General features: G+C 42.0%; 1 protein-coding gene across 4 annotated transcripts in view; it reads right to left on the reverse strand.

Annotated features, from left to right (window-relative positions):
* Positions 1–1571: 1571 nt before the first annotated feature.
* SMARCAL1 (SWI/SNF related, matrix associated, actin dependent regulator of chromatin, subfamily a like 1) overlaps positions 1572–16377 on the reverse strand; it is a 39370-nt gene continuing 24564 nt past the window's right edge. For all 4 annotated transcript variants that reach the window (XM_050339765.1, XM_050339767.1, XM_050339766.1 and 1 more), the window contains exons 10-17: positions 14449–14589; positions 8865–9083; positions 8047–8117; positions 5767–5869; positions 4529–4711; positions 3932–4032; positions 2281–2377; positions 1572–1891 (exon numbers count right to left, since the gene is read on the reverse strand). In XM_050339765.1, the coding sequence (XP_050195722.1) occupies positions 1685–1891; positions 2281–2377; positions 3932–4032; positions 4529–4711; positions 5767–5869; positions 8047–8117; positions 8865–9083; positions 14449–14589 (1122 nt within the window). In that variant the 3' untranslated portion in view covers positions 1572–1684. The remainder of the gene's footprint in view (positions 1892–2280; positions 2378–3931; positions 4033–4528; positions 4712–5766; positions 5870–8046; positions 8118–8864; positions 9084–14448; positions 14590–16377) is intronic.

Here is a 16377-nt window from a genome sequence, read left to right on the forward strand (position 1 = left end):
CACCCAGCACAACTGCATACGCAGCCTGTGGGGCATTTCCATGACGACAACTGCTGAAAATGGAATAATCAAACCCTTCAATGTAGGAAAAAATATCTATTATTACCAGGTTGATCTTGCAGCACAAACATTTTTCTCCTCTGCTGTGGAAGAGAGATCTTTTTATCAGTGTCTGGTACCTGCACAGAGCCAAGCATGCCACCTGCACAGCATATTAGCTCCTGGTCTCCAGGAGCTAAGTGTAAGCCTTTAGTTTGCTTTTCCCCCATACCTCTCTACAGATTATGGCTGTAAAACATAGATAACTGATACATTTGTGAAATTATATCTTCTCCTGTACTCCCTGATCACACTGGCTTAACACTAGCCCATCTCCAAGTATCTTCTAGGACTAAGACCAGAAGCATGAAAGACATTATTCTGGGGATCATGCTACACCACACTGCCAATGATACACACCCAAAAAAATAAAGACAACCATGCAGAGATGCCTGAGAAGACCAGTTGTGATAAACAAAGCCACTTGCCTTTACATCAAGCCCACGTCAAAAGTGGCCTCTAGAGTTTTTGCAGAGGCATCACCTCTGTGGAGATTCACCTATAAGCAAGGTATCATGGGAGTTTTCCATTTGAAAGTTGATGTCTTTTAGAAAGCACAAAAAGGACATATCTTTCAGACACTGTAAGTACTTTTAAAAAAAAGTTAATATTTCCACTGCATCACATACTTCTCAAGCTTAAGGTCCAAATGGGAGATGAAATGCTAAAACAGAAAAAGTATCCAAAGCTTGGGAACCACAATTTAAAAAACCTTTTTATTTAAACAGCTCAGTCCAGAATCAGTTTCTTACAAAACAAGAGCAAAACTCTGCACGTCCCCCTGTCCTCACTCACCTGTAGAAATTAGTCTTGACTCTTGAAGACATCACACAACCCCTCCCTGAGAGGCTTAATCCCTGGCAGTTAGCACAAGCTTTACTCTCTCCTGACACAAGAAGCAAATGCCATGGACCACCTCTTAAGATTCAGCAGATGAGGTCAGAAATGAGAGTGCTCAGGCAGGTCTGCCTATCAGGCAATGCGCACTCCTGGCACACAGTTACACTGTTTAGTTTCAAGGTACTGACTGCTCTTTTCCCTTGTCTTCCCCACCTCCACAAAACATCAAGATCTGTCTGAATCTTTTTCCCTCATGGCCAAACAGAGTATCAGAAAGCCAGTTTGTGAGTGACCCAAGTAGAAGCTAAGTTTGCCAGTAAACCAACTCCTACAAACACAGGCTAGAACTCTTGGAGATGGAAGACTGATTGTTAAAAGCACTCTGCAGCTGCTGAGGACTTGGTTTTTGCAACAGTTCTGCCTTGTGGACAGACAGCCATTACGTGCTTTTTAAACCAAACAGCTGTGGAAGCCAACATGCTGAAACACAGCAGCATGCTACTTGCACATGGCCATTCAGTCATTAGCAAACCCAGACTGCAAGCCCTGCAGGCTGCCAGGTGTGCACTGCACATCTGTCACACAGTCAGACTGCCTCCTCATCGTTTGAGATGAAACATGCTAGACATACAGAAAACTTGAAGTCTTTTATTTTTGAAAACTGAAAAATAAAACCTGATTGGTTTTGGTTTTTCTTTTTTAATTAAAAAAGATCTCTTAGCTGCTGTCTCTTTTGCTGTCACCATTACACTTTAAAAAACTCCTCAATACGCCGCTTTTTTTGGGGACTCGCTGAACATGTTTCTGCTTCTCTATCTTGCAAGACACTGTCAGAGTCAAACTCACAGCCAGCATCAGCTGCCTCCAAAAGCAAAGCATCATCAGCGTCATCTCTGCTCTCCGAGAAGGTCCTCTGGAAAAGGTCATAGATGGTCTGCTGCTTTGGATCAGGCTGAGAAAACAGAACAGAAAGAGTCTGCATGGACATTGGCATGTAAAACCTAATGAGCAACAATCACAGGATGTTCCCCCCGAGACAGCGCATTTATGTGTATAGATTGTACCATGTATGATACACACACACATATATCTCATACATATGTATACACTCAAAGACATACAAATGCCATGGAGGCCAACATGTCTCCTTGCAAGCAGCAGGTTTGGAACATCTCTGTGGAGAGTCCAAGTCAAGGCATGGATCCTGGGAGGAGTTGGAGAATCTGCTCTGTGGCATTAAAGGCAGAACAGGTGTAAGGTCAGCCTGCCAATGTAAATGACACAAGCCAAAGACCATTCAGCCTCTCCCAGGGACCACCAATATTCTTTCAGGTCAATTACCTTAGGACAGTAATTAGTGGACTCAGCTGTTTCAGAGAAATTGGTTTCTGAAAGACCAGCTTCGCCCAGCACTTTGATCTTCTCTTGAATCATTGGCCTAGGAGAGATAAATGGATTATTATCGAAAGGAAAAATGTATCATCAAGAACACTGTCATTTAATATGTGTAGACGAAAAAAAGATATAACCAGGTATAAAGATGTTTCTTCTACCAATGCCTGTTAGTTCCTTAACCGGTCCTGCTCCTGTTTATGATGACTATGCTATCTTGGGGTATCAGCCAATGCAGTTTAAACAAGTATCAATCAATTAAATAAGTAACAAGAAGAGGATTTAGGGCTACAAATATTTGGAGAACGCACATATCTAATAGGGAAACTAGTTGACTAAAGCAACACTAATGGTATGAAGCCAGAACAAGAAGATGCAGCTAAAGGGACTCTCAACAGTCTGTGTGTTCAGTCTCCAAGGCAAGCAGTGGTAATCCCCAACAACAGACACATCAGCATTTCAAGGATAACTCCCAATGTAAAGCAGGAGGAAGAATCCGTCACTGGCCCAAGAGGCAGAGAGGTCCCAGCTGCACCTGCAGACTGGACACTTTGAAAGGCACAAAGGCCATGGCACAATTAATGCATTAACCAAATAGCCTTGTTGTCTTGATCTTTTTCTCATCTTTAAAAAGAATGCCACTGTCCTTTCAAGAGCCATATTTCCTTCCCATTAAGCACTAATAATGACTGCACAGACAGCATTTCACAAATAAAGGCAGAATTACTGTCATTAACTTTCCATGAAATTTGGGCAATGTATCAGTTTCCAGATCCCTGCATTGTAGGGTTATAATTATTTGCCATCATGATATTCTGGGAACTGCACAAGTTCACTGAGTTCATTTGTTCCTTTAAACAAGGTAATAAAGATGTAATTTTGGACTTTAAATGAACCAGCTGGTGGATAATTTCTTTTCATCGTTTGCAGGTCAGTTCCCTTGCAGCACTGAAGATTCCTCAGATCCTCCCCACCCCCAGATGTCAGCTTCCCCAGCCCTAAGGACTTGTGTCCACTGATGACCCTCACAGCAGCCAAAAAGACTCATCCCACAACTATCTAGAGGTGGGTCAGTAGCACTTTTTTAATCCATCTGAAGGGCTCTCTGAAGAGCAAGAGGATAGCAACAGTACAGTCCTTCTCCACAGCTCCCTGTCCAAGCACTCAGAAGCCAAGTTGCTCCTCAGACCGAATCTGCAATACACTGAACCATCTCCGGTGTCTGCTGACTTTGCTTGAAAATACTCAGCACTTTACAGTGCCCTAGCATAGGAATGTTCTGGGCTGTTATCTAAGACAAGTCCTTCTCCTTACACAGAGGCTGTAACGGTTTTAGATGCATCAGCTCCTCCAGAATTTCTCTTAAGAGCCTTTTCCTTGTGAGGTAACTACTTTTATTCCTCCTGCTTGTCAGCCACTTAGTCATGTCCACTGCAACCAGGCCATGTCACCAGCTCACAGCAGACCCGACTGGCACTTTTTGCTCCTCCCTTCACAGGCTGTGGAAATCAGCACTAACGTTAAGCACCTCAGATCACATATGTGACAAACAGCGGAAAGCAGGTGGCAGGAGAACCAAAGTGTCTTTCTCACTTCTTACCATAAGTAGTCATCTGCTGTGCCTCTGGCCACCAGGTAGTGAACGTTAACGGAGCTGGTCTGTCCAATTCGATGTGCCCGATCTTCTGCTTGGATCAAAATCTTAACATAAAAACATGACAAGTACCAAGTGAGAACTGCAACATCTAAGAAATAGTGTAAGCACCATAGGACGGGAAGATCTCATTTCTTGTGCTTAGCAACTGTTTCTTATCTGGATCCTGTTAACACCTGTATCCTCAAACACAGACTAAGCCAAGAAGTGATCTAGTACACCAGCTTCCCAGCATCTTTCAAAAGTAGAGGGTCAGCACTGATGATGGACCCTTTCAGGTCTTGGTTTGGTGAGCTATTAAGAGCTCAGTCAAATTAAGAAACAGGAACATGTTTCCCTTTCATGCTATCTTCTCCAAGCCAGCAAGCTGTGTAACCAGCTCTCACTGGTTCAAGCCCAGGCACCTGGGGTAGCAGAGATAGAAGACATCAGAGAAAGCAAGAGAAAAACCCTAGAGGAAGTCCCCTGCCCATTATATCTCCTAATCAGCAATGTGTCTGCTCTCCAGGGAGCATCCAACCCCTGTCCCTGCAGGACGCTTACCCCTGGGTTCCAGAAGAGCTCTGCAAACACCACCAGGTCTGCAGCAGACAACGTAAGGCCCATATTTGCAGCAGTGAGGGAAAGGACAGCCACAACCTGCTTCTCTGAGAACTGGAACTTTTGGCACAGAGACTGACGCTCGACTGAAGGAGTGGAGCCATCGATGCGAATGTAGTCAACGTGCTGTGAAAAGGCACAAGGTACTGTTTAGAGACTTTCTGTCCCCTTTCCCGTATACTCCTTCCATGTCTTAGTGGATACCATTTCCCTTCCTCATGGCAGAACCAGAAAAGTAAAAAGGCAACAGTTATATTTTTAAGACCTTTCCTCATCTTTCAGGCAGAAGCACTGTAGCTCAGTATATACAACACACCTCCCCCTCTGTCCAGTGCGTGACTTGCTCCCATGCCCATTCCTCTCCCACAGTCCAGCACAACAGCAACAACAGCAACAACCTCAGATACAGCGGAAAGGCAACTAGCTTAATACAAAGCTAAACACTGTCTCTGCACTGAAGTTGCAGCTGGTACCATGTCCCCAAACTCCCTAAATATTCCCCTATTTGCAGTGGGAGGAGATGTGAAGATATCTCAGTTGCTCCGTGGCAGGCTCAGGACAGGCATGGCAAACCTGTGTGATGCAGGGCCGTAACTCTTCAGTGTCCAATGCTGTCATAGAGCAAAGTCACCACTGCCACTGTGGTTTACAGTTTGGAATATTATCTTAAACCATTCTTCACACTGCCCCAGCAGGACCCACAACTCTTTAGGAGCATCCATGGAAGTCTCAAATGAAAAACTAGCCAAAGAACTTTGGAGTCAAGAGTGATGAGTTGCAGGTCTGCTGAGTCTCCCTACAGTGTTCCAGTTCAAAAACATAAGAGCACCACAGAGGTAAAGGCAGGAGCCATAGTGGGCTCAGGATGTCGCATTCTCCCTTCTGAGGGAAGCCTAGAGGACAAAGCAGAGAGTGCCACACAAGACGATAGTCCTCCAGGAATTCACAAGGTCCAGGGAAGATGATGGAGATTAAAGAACATTAATACAAAGTGCATTCTGTGAGGCATTCACCCTGACAGCTCAGCACCCTTGGTGAAGGGCACATTCAGATGCCCAGCAAGTAGAAATTATCTCTGCTACTAACTTTCATAAACTATCTGACCAGCCATAACTCCAGGGAGCTCTTAAACAGCTCTGAGGCTGGAACAATGATAAAGTTAAGGCAACTCAGTCACTTACTTTCTTCTCCAGCTCTGCAACTACTGCATCCAGCATTATCTTGTGATGAGCAAACACCAGGAATTTATTATTCCCACTTTCCAGTAACTCCAGGATGTATTCTCTACATGAAAGAGGAAAAATATGAAAACTCTATAAAATTATGTGCTGAGAGAATACAGACCTGGCTCACAACAAATTTTGAAGATACTACTCATCTACACACAGGCACTAGGACACCGTCTAGCATAAAGAAAGCCGCAGTAAAGTGCAAGTAGCAAGTCAAGTCTCCTATAGATTAAAAATGACATTGAAGGAAAATTCACTCATTTTTTGATCACCACACCTGAACAGCTGCCTACATTTATACTTGGGGATTAATGAGAATCAGTTTATTATATCCTACTTGAAACGTGACATCCCAGACCAATCAACTGAAGGTCATCTATACTTAATGACAATCTCACTCATCCATCTGTATTTCTAATTTTTAAACAATCACAATACAGTAAAATATGCTATATGCAATTATACTTTCTGTGTTTAGTAAGGATTGTTTTTATTTTAGAAGAAAAGATCTCTAAGCACATAGATCGGAATATCCTAAAAGTACCCTTCTCGCAAGGGTTCACACTGACAATTTACTCCAGCTTAACAATCTAAATACATCATCTATTTCTAGGAGTTATCCATATGCATATAGGCTAATGGCCAATGAAAGCCAACAAGTCTCCTTTTAAATGCAGTTAAGAGGTGTTAATTAAATGAAAACATCTGGCTTTTCCCATGGACTAACAGCAAATCTATAGAACCCATGTGGTAGCCTGTGTTGCAATCAGGTCAGCTGGAGCCTGTACAGATGGCACAAATGTCATCGTTTTTCTGGAATAGCAAAACTGTTAGGAAGATCAGGAATAGCGAGCTCTTTGCTATATACAACACAACTCAGGTCAGCAGCAACTGTCAGAAAGCACCAAGCAGGATTTCCAGTGCTGTATTAAGATTTATCAGTTCTTTCCAGACAACCCCCACGGTTCATGATGTTCAGATCCCAGTTACTGACAGCATCATTTAACAAAGAAGTCTGGGAGGGAAGTGGGACTGCTGGATTTTAAAACAAACATCAAAGCAAACATTCAGTGCAGTAAGCAGATGCCAACCAACACATCACAATTATTTTATACCTCATTCCCATATTCCATTTAACAAATGGCAAGTCATTTCAATGGAGGCAATGGAAGACCTGTCAGCAAGGGTAAAATACGGGAAGTGCTGATGATCATAGGACAGTACCATTACCTAGATGGTACTATTATCTTAGTATTAGCAGCTTATAGTAAGTGATATTTTAAATGCTCCTAAACCCCAGAAAAAAATGGACAAGTTCCTACCAGAGAGCCAAGTAAACAACACTTCATGGTTTTACATTCAGTTCATATTTGAAACTGAAATAAAAAGAAGAAAGTCTTCTAACTGTTCACTAACATAAAAGGAAGAAACTCTTCTACAGAAATGAGCACTGGGACACTGAAGTGCAGTTCTGTGCCAAACAGGCAAATTTTGCAACAAGGTCTGAGACTGTGAAACCACACAGTGCACATCAGCTGGTCCTTACATTCAGAGAGCTGTGGAAAGTAAACTGTTTTCACGTTATTATCATACTGCTTATTAGAAAGTTACACTAAATGACCTAAAGCAACTCCTTTGCATCCCCCGCAGAAAGGCTAAGGATGAATGGGCACAGAAAGTCACAGAAGGAAATTACTCCTAGGGAAGAGAGTTAAAAGCACACCTATGGTACAAAACTTGCTGCTGAGGTCCCATGTGAGCACTGTGGAACAGCCAAGAATTTCAGTAGGGGCTGTGAGATTCTTCGAGCACATTCCAGCTTCAGTTCAATCTATCTCAGAAGCTTTTTGATTCAGGGTTCCTGCTGCAGCAGGACTGCAGCATTTGTTTCCTCAAATTATTCTGTTGATATTTAAGTTTCATTGCTCCCTCCCTCCTTAAACTGAAATAGGGTCCGGATCAGGGAACTTGATCCAAGTCCCAAACACCAAGTAATTTTAGATGGTTCAAATGACAGTTTAGATCCATATCTGGAATGAAATCAGAAGACTTAGCCTAGGAACTCTGAGAGGAGAAAATGTTTAGTGCATTGTAATTAAAATCAATTTTTTCTAGGCTGACTTCAGGCTATGCTTCATGTCCCTGTACTGTTATCTCTAAGGCACTGTTTCCTGTTCTCAGCAGACAAACACATTTCACGAGGCAGGAATGGAGCAGTGACACACAGCTTACATGACTGAGCGGATTTTAGCTTCTGCCGTTCTGTTGAAGAAGACGAGAAGAGCTTCCGTCTCCTGTTGTTTCTGTAAAGAGAAAAGAAACGAATACAAGTCTCAAAAATGCCTTTTCTCCTACTTGCTTACAGATCTGGGATGTCTGCTGCTGCCAATAAACACTTTGCTAGGAAAAAAAAATCAACATAAAATGCACAACAATAGAAGCCTGGAGGGGGAAGTCTCCTACTCGCCTCTGGGTATGGCAGATACTCACACATTCCTGACACCTCCCTTTCTACCTCCTACTCAACTCCTACAAGTTGCATGACAAGTATATCACAAATGCAGCAAGGAAAAACTCCTAAGTTCTTACAGAACTGTATTAGCAACCTAGGAGCCTAGGACATGCATTTACCATCCATACTCGGAGAACAAACGAGAAGTAAAAACACACTCTTCACATTTTTGGCTACTGCTCTGTTCACAACACAGCTTTAACAAGGCTGTGTTTTGATAGGCTGAATGAGATGACAGGGCTAGACAGAAGAGTAAGTACGGATGCAAAAGATATGAAAGACAATTAGAAGTTATTAACAACAGAGAAAAAAAGGGAGGAAATGGTATTTCACACAAAGGGACAAAGCAGAACACTTACATCAAAAGCAAACCAAGATGAACAGTTTTGATTGTGCTGTACATTCACTTGAAACTGTGCCTTCAGAGAAGGTGTGGCCCTGACCTTCTTTGGAACTCAGGTACTGTTTTTAACTGATGTTTTTGAATTAAGGTACCTGAAATAGCAATGGCTCATCACAAAAATAGTTTCTGACTTACACTTTTATAGCCTTTGGCCATCTTCTTTGCTTCAGCTTCCAAGACAGCTTTGGTCTTTGCACTAAGGCCCTCAGGAGCCACCACAACCATTTTGCGTTGCTTTGCTGGAAGCTGGGAAAGCACATCTGATTTCAGACGTCGGATCATGATGGACTCTTCCAGCAAAATTTTCAGTTCAGTTAAGTTGGATGATCCAGAGTAGTCCCAACCCCATGGCATCTGGAAAAGATCAAAGCAGTTATCAGTGTCAAGCTTACAAGAGACTGGTCTGCAAGCAATCCAAAAGCAGAATAAATATCCAACTGGACAAGGCCACCCAAGGTGAAAAGGTTACTTACAAATTCCCCTATCTAAAAGTGCTCAGGGAGGTGCAGGGAAGAGGACTACACAGAAAGGTGGCAGGGATCCCTACTGCAGCACTATGCCCGGGTATTCATCCTCACACAGCAAGGTGCTGCTCTCCACTTGCAGCTTTGAGCAGGCCAGGAGAACTCACTGCAGTTCTGTGCATGCACATTAACCTCAGCTTTAAGCAGAGAGACACGTAGAAACCACCTCTAACAGCATGAGGACAAACATCCTTAACCCAGATGCCTTCACAGAGTTGTTACACTTGTCTGCCGTGCCAGGTCAGAATTGCCTATATTCCACTGTGACCTGACTCTTCATCCACTTCCTGATATGCTCTGTTTCTGCCATTACATGTCTGGTTCAAACTCAAGCAAAACCATAAATAAACTGTGGCCCAAAATACATCACTCCAAACATTGTCTCTTCAAAGTATCATCACCTCAAAGCTCCTCTGAACAAGCCCTTCATTTACTCCTTGAAACACTCCCCTCTGAACATGCCCTATCCTCTAAGATCCTGTCTGCAGGCAATACACATCTGTTCAATTAATCTCAGCTCATCACTTCTCCTACTTGTAATTCCACAGTCTATCATTTGTTCTCTGAGAAAGAACAACTAAGCTGACACACAGTGGCATCAAAATTGGTACATTTCCCAAAAGAAGCATCTGTAAACAACTTTCTTTTGGAGAAGAGGCCCATAAAGTTTTAATGCTCAAGCAAAGGCAAAAGAAAAGCCTTACTGCTGAAATTTCACAAGTAAGGGCAGGAAATACAGCTTTGGTAATACTAAAAACCAAGGTGGGGAAGGAGGTGAAATCTTCCTCACAGCTCTAATTCCAAGCCATACTGACAGTGTCCAAAAATACAACCTCTGGTCTTGGAATAACAATCCAAAGTAAACCACTGCATATGGATGCAAATTTGCTCCTGAAATGCATACAACGGAGGTGTGGGGAGCCTCAGCACCGACCCCTTTGATCTACTGCTCTACTCTTATTGTGTCACATTAATTGCTAAAACAGATTTAACCTTAAAAATCTATATCTCTTCTATTTGTTTTCCCCAAAAGAAACCTGCTGCAACACAGAAACGGAAGTAAACTCTGAAGTGTTCGCTGCACCCTCCGTCCTCTCACAGAATGTGTGAGACAAAAACCAAATCATACTAACCATGGGGTTAATCACATTTCTGACTGTATTAAGAGGTGGTGCTTTGATGAAACAGGGATGAGAATATGCTGTGGGACAGGAAGAGGACGAATCCAATAGCTTATAGGCAAGTAAGACCTCTCTGATATCTGGAAGTGAACATTTCTACTTCAGGTTGAGATAAAACAGGACAATCTGCAATTCTATTGCCAAGTTGTACTGATGAGAACCATTAACTGACTTCAGATTCTGGAACTTATGGCCACCATTAAAACTCATTTGACTTAATCTATTCCTACATAATTATGGTACCATCTGATTAGCTACAGTTGGTTCATTAAAGCAAGAAACAATTCAAACCCCAGACACAAAGCCATTTTAAATCTTGTAGAATTAAAACTTTGGCTCTGACAACAGCACAGTGGTTACAGTGAGAGGTAATAAACCCACCTGGATCTCAGCCAACCCCTCAAAAAGCCAACATGGGTATCCCTGCTCTGCTTCCCTGAAACCAGAAGTGCAAGATACATCCCTCAGGCCTGTGAAGAGCCAGCTCAAGTCTAGCTGGGCTTATTACCTTTAGGCACTCTGCAGGAAAGCTGACATTGCTAAGCCACAGTCTTTGTGCTCCTTTTCTGCATTTCTTCAGGCTCCACGGGCCCAGCAGAGCAGCTGTACAGAGCCAAGGAGGAACCCCCTGCACTGTGCCCAGCCCCCTAAGCCCACTGCCCACACTGCTCAGTGCACTGGGAGCTACATTGTAGAGATCACCTCAGATTAGGCTACTCAGCAAGACCTACTGTGGGGTCTGGACACTCCTCAGGCTGCCTCATTCTACTCATACAGCTCATATTTGTCCACTTTCCACTTCCATAACAAGCAAGTTAATACATATGCTTTGTGTCCATGTAGCCCAATTCATTTCAGAAGAGCAACATCATTGTCACAGAAAGAACAAGGCAAACACAGAGCCAATATACCATCTACTGAGATATTAAAAAGCACATACAGGCAGAGTCCCTACAGTACATTCAGATTATATATTTCTTTTATGGTCTGGAACAACTTGCAAACAAGGAAACATGCTAGCTCTGTGCTGCACCTAGCTAGTGGTAAAAAGATAATTATTTTTGGAATTATTAGAATTAAGTTTAGTATACCCTATTGTGGAAAAGAGGAAAAAAAGAGGGACATGTATTTTGCCAAAATACACATCTGGCTTTGATCCATAACATTCCAGAACACATGCTTCCAACTGTGATTTTCTTACCAAACTGTTACAGCATCTTACATGAGTCAGTAAACTTATTACAGTGTTAGCAGAAGCTGCCAAACTTACAAATTCAGAGCATGTGCTCAGATAGAAATTATTTAATATTCGCCAACATCACCCAGTTCGAAAAATGAATTCAGAGCATGTATTTTGGGAAACAGACTTGAGATAGTTTGTAAATAACAGGTGACGTTTCACTTGCTGTATTTTTAAGAATACAGATGCTGGGGGGTTGAATTACAAAATTATAAACTTCTGTATCTTTTCTAATAAAATCTGCCAGATATTTGTAATTTTCTGTCGTAAAATCTATTATCTTGAAACAGGAACCAGTCAGGCTTTAGTTTTAAGTTGAATGGTTCAGGTTCGCCAATTTTTCTTTAACCTTATAATGCAATCGGATTTATTATTAATACCAAAACATTTTTACATAGCACCTTTCATCCTGACAGATCTTCAAAAGCTTTGCAAAACCTCTCTGGCTCTGTGCAATTCCATCTCCACTCATAAAGCTGCTATTTTCAGGACAGAAAGAAGGACATATTTAAGTAATGACAGCAGAAATACCACAACAGTTCTACAGAGAGGATGTAACTCCTAACACAGTTTCAGGTTAGAGCTGCAAAAAGGAACGTGAGGGACACCCTACTACAGTCATGAAAGAACAACTCCAGTCATCAAAACACCTTTTAAATTTATTCATTGCTGAGTGGATCTATGGCAATCCAATATTCAGCAGTCCCATTTTTTCCTCTTCATTCCCACCAGCCCCACTTCTCCAAATAACCAAATTCTTTCAGTGTTCACTCTATCATTTACTGGCATTAACTGCAGAAAAATATCCCAGATGAGCATGGAGAAGACCAGCAACGTTCAACTGTCTAGCAGAGACAGGTCAAACAGAGAAACAAAATTGTACTAGAAACCCTGCAGAGGTTTTGAAGGGAGGCTGATACAGACTGTGACCTCTCCATGCTGCGTTTCACCACAGGTTGAAAACTCATTTACACAGAGTACACTGTTACAACCTGCATCACGTAAAACTATTTTATTTCTTATGTCCAATATCCTACCTGAGGTCTGTGTGCCTTATAACTGAAGAAACAAGTAGTCATGCAGAACTTTACCCTTAAAGGATTTATGAAACTCCAAACCTATTCAGACTCACATGCTGCAAATCAGCTTTCCTTTTTACTGCAGAAACCCAACAAGATTGAACTGTATCTCTTCATTTTCCTCTAGGAAGCATTCTGAACACTACTCAGGAATCTTTCAATAAAGACAATGAAGCTCAGCAGAAGATGTGACCCTCTCTCTCCATATGATTCCTACTGTGGATGGAGTCTAGGAACTCCACCTCTGTATCCATGATCGTGCATGCTAATGGCCTTAATCTAATAAACAGCATCAGCACACAAGTACCAAAGCCAATTAATTGCTCCTCTGGGTTGCACATTTGGACATACATAGAACAACACTACACTAGCTATGAAAGCAAAAGTAAGTGGGCATTCAGACCTAGGAAAAAAGGAACTCAAGAATTTTATATGGGACTGCAATAAGAATCTTCTTGAGGGAAACTTGGTATATGTTAGCTACCCCAAACAGAAAAGAAAACGAACACAAAAGCCCTACAAATAGCTGTAACTATTTTCATGGCATACACTGATGATGTTCAGTTCTTCAGTAAAAATTTTTGAACATGAAATGGTCATTCAGTGTTTCCAGCCACTCTGCTGAAAATTGTTTCCCAGTCTTACAGACAGTGAGGCACAAGAAGTTAAATGGATTACTCAAGAAAAAAGCAGAGTGTGCAAGTTTGTGCTACAGGTGCATCCTCACGCTGCCAAGCCATTCTGTGCCATGTGCTAACTACTCGATGTTTGTCCTGGAGGAACTGGAGAGCAAGACAGATTAGAGGGCTCTTGTTCCAAATCAGAACTCAGGGGAACTTTGGTTTCCTTTTTGTGTCTGTGCAACCAGCACAGAAGATCCCAGAGCCTCCTTGTACAACAAGCAGCAGCAGAAGCTGTTTTTTTAGCAGTGTGTGTTCCAATACACACAGCAGCCCTAGAGATGGAAATCCAAGCACAGCTGAGTTGCCCATACACTGGCAGCAAGGCAGACACCTGCCATCATGGCTGCAAATGCTGGCTTCCTGCAAAACCAAGATCTTGCAGTGGTTGAACTCAATGACTCTATGGAAACTACTGCTGAGCAACTAGCAGAGGAGTTATTTTCAAGATATGCTGGGGATCACACCCATTTCCTGAATTAGAAGAGCAGAATACAAAGGTGGACTAGAACTCCTCTTTTTTTAATTACTTAGAGGTATAAAATCCAAAATCCCAGGCAACACAGGCCTTTATCAAAGTGACTAAAGCAGACTAGAAACTGGAATTTTGGTTTTCTGATTTTTAACCAATTAGCCCAAACCTGCAGCTGCTTAGAGGCTCCATATTACTCTGCACATTTAAAACACTCTGGGGGCAAGATTTTATCAGAATAGGCTCCTTTCACCAGTTATGGCTGTATTTGCTTCTTTCTTCCAACCTTTTATTTCCATGGCTTCCATGGCAGATTTTGACAAGAAACATCACTGCCTCTGTGTCTCAGGCCCACCACTGCAAGTTCTAGATCTTCTCAGCTTAAGAGCTTTTAAAATGTTACTCTGCAGCGAGGATTTCACAAAAGAAAAGATGTAACATCAGGCAGAAAGAAGAAGGAAGAAAAGAAAAAGCCTCCACATTTTGAATAAAATACAGTGCTGTTTGCAGAGTCCCAGTCTGCCACTTTCCCCACTGAAGTACCTTTCTGGCATCACAGTAGCGTAGCCCAAAGGAGTGGAATTGTGGGAAAAAGGATGGCTGGACAGCCGCGATCTGCGTGTAGAGCTCCACTGGCCGTGACATGGCAGGGGTTCCTGAAAGCAGGATCACTCTCTTGGCAGCCTGGGAAAGCAAAGCAGCATCATTTTCATACAGCTTACAATATAAGGCAAATCTAAGTAATGACCCCAGTCCCCAAAAACCCCCAGACCCCTGTTCAAGGACGCTAAATGGAAGAGTATTTCACCTTCCACAGATACTTTCAGCCATCACTACCTGCAGACACTCAAGGACAGTGCTTCAAACTTCTAGGGAGCAGGACAAACCATACAGTTTCTTATTAAACATCCACATGCTGTTAGGGAAGGGGACATTCCATTTTTATTACAGTACTTTCTGAACTGTCCTTTACCCACTAAACACATTAATATCTTAAGCCTGGCTGAACATTTAATTTGGCATCAGATGTCATAGGAACATGACACACCCTCTCAGGTACATCCCCACCCCCAAAATAAATTCTCTCATAATAACGTTGCCACAGCAAGCCATAAGCAGACTGTCTTTCTAACAAAAGCAGAAGAGATACAAAGAGATAGGATTTTTTTTCTTACTTCTTTTTTCATTTTTTAAAATTCTACTACAAGGAGAAAAAGATGAAGCTGTCTGAAGCAGGACGAGAAGATCTGACAGCCATGATGAGTCCAGGCACAGTTGGCTGTGTGCTAGAATATGACTCAATAAACACAAATCATGCAAGAAGATTGTAAAACATGCTGTAGGGGAGACAGGAAGAAGGTGGGAAACCTGTACGTAAAGTAGGTGCTCCTAAAAAGTGAAGGAAAAAAATTACACTATAGACATGAAAGTCTCCAAGATGCACTTCTACTTTCATACTTTCACTATTACCTAATTCTATTATTAGATGAGAGCTATGAATTTCTACTGCTGTAAATTCACATATAATACTTAAATATATGCCTTGCAATTTCCTGCATGGTTTAATGCAGGTTCATTAAAATAACAAAGAAATTCTTGAGTGACATCTGTACCAACAGCTCATTCACATTTAAATGAAAAGGAAAATGAAATTCTTTTATCACTTCACTGAGATCAACAAGTCACCCAGCTCTATTCAGCTGTTTCATCCACTTGCCAACCCAATTTGGTGGAAAAAGAGTTCACAGATCAGCTACCGGAAATTAATTTCAGAACTCTATCTGCTATTTATATATAGGTTATGATCAATGTGGGACTTGCCTTCTCCAGTCATCTCTATTAAACAGATCAGAAAGAAATGTGACCACCACCAGGATCAGACAATTCCCATGAACATTAAAAAAAGGAGGATGTTTATTGAACTGAGTAAGAGAGGTCAAACCTCTGGACATGTCAGAAGGTAAGAGTTAGTTTGCCCAAGACAGAGGTGCCTATGCTACTCAAAGGAGGAAGGACTCACAGAGACCAGAGATATCAGATGCCACGAGGAAACAAAACGATCAGGCAGAAATTAGGTCAGTTTTTAAAATTAAGGTAACTCTGGAAAACAACTGAACAGAACCTAGACAATATCTGATGCCTCGCAGAAGCCTTTGAAGAGCAAACTGATACCACCCTGAGAAATCTGCTGAAACACAAGACAAGCGAGTCCCACGAGTACAACAAAAACCCCAACAATAACAAAAAAATGAACAAAACCCCCAAAAGAGAGTGACTCTACATGAGCTGGGAAGAAGTTGAGAAATTAATTCCAGAAAACTCTGCAACATAGGTGGTCTAACTCATTATCCCAAAGGTACCTTTCAGTTTTAAAACCCATGACAGATGGAGCTCAAGAAAGAACAGGAGAAAATAAATCCTAGGAAGACAAATTTCCAAGTGCTAAAGGCTGACTTAAATTTTGGATGAAAG

Source organism: Myiozetetes cayanensis, unplaced genomic scaffold, assembly GCF_022539395.1.
Source record: "Myiozetetes cayanensis isolate MyiCay16 unplaced genomic scaffold, myiCay2020 scf9, whole genome shotgun sequence".
Lineage (NCBI taxonomy): Eukaryota > Metazoa > Chordata > Aves > Passeriformes > Tyrannidae > Myiozetetes > Myiozetetes cayanensis.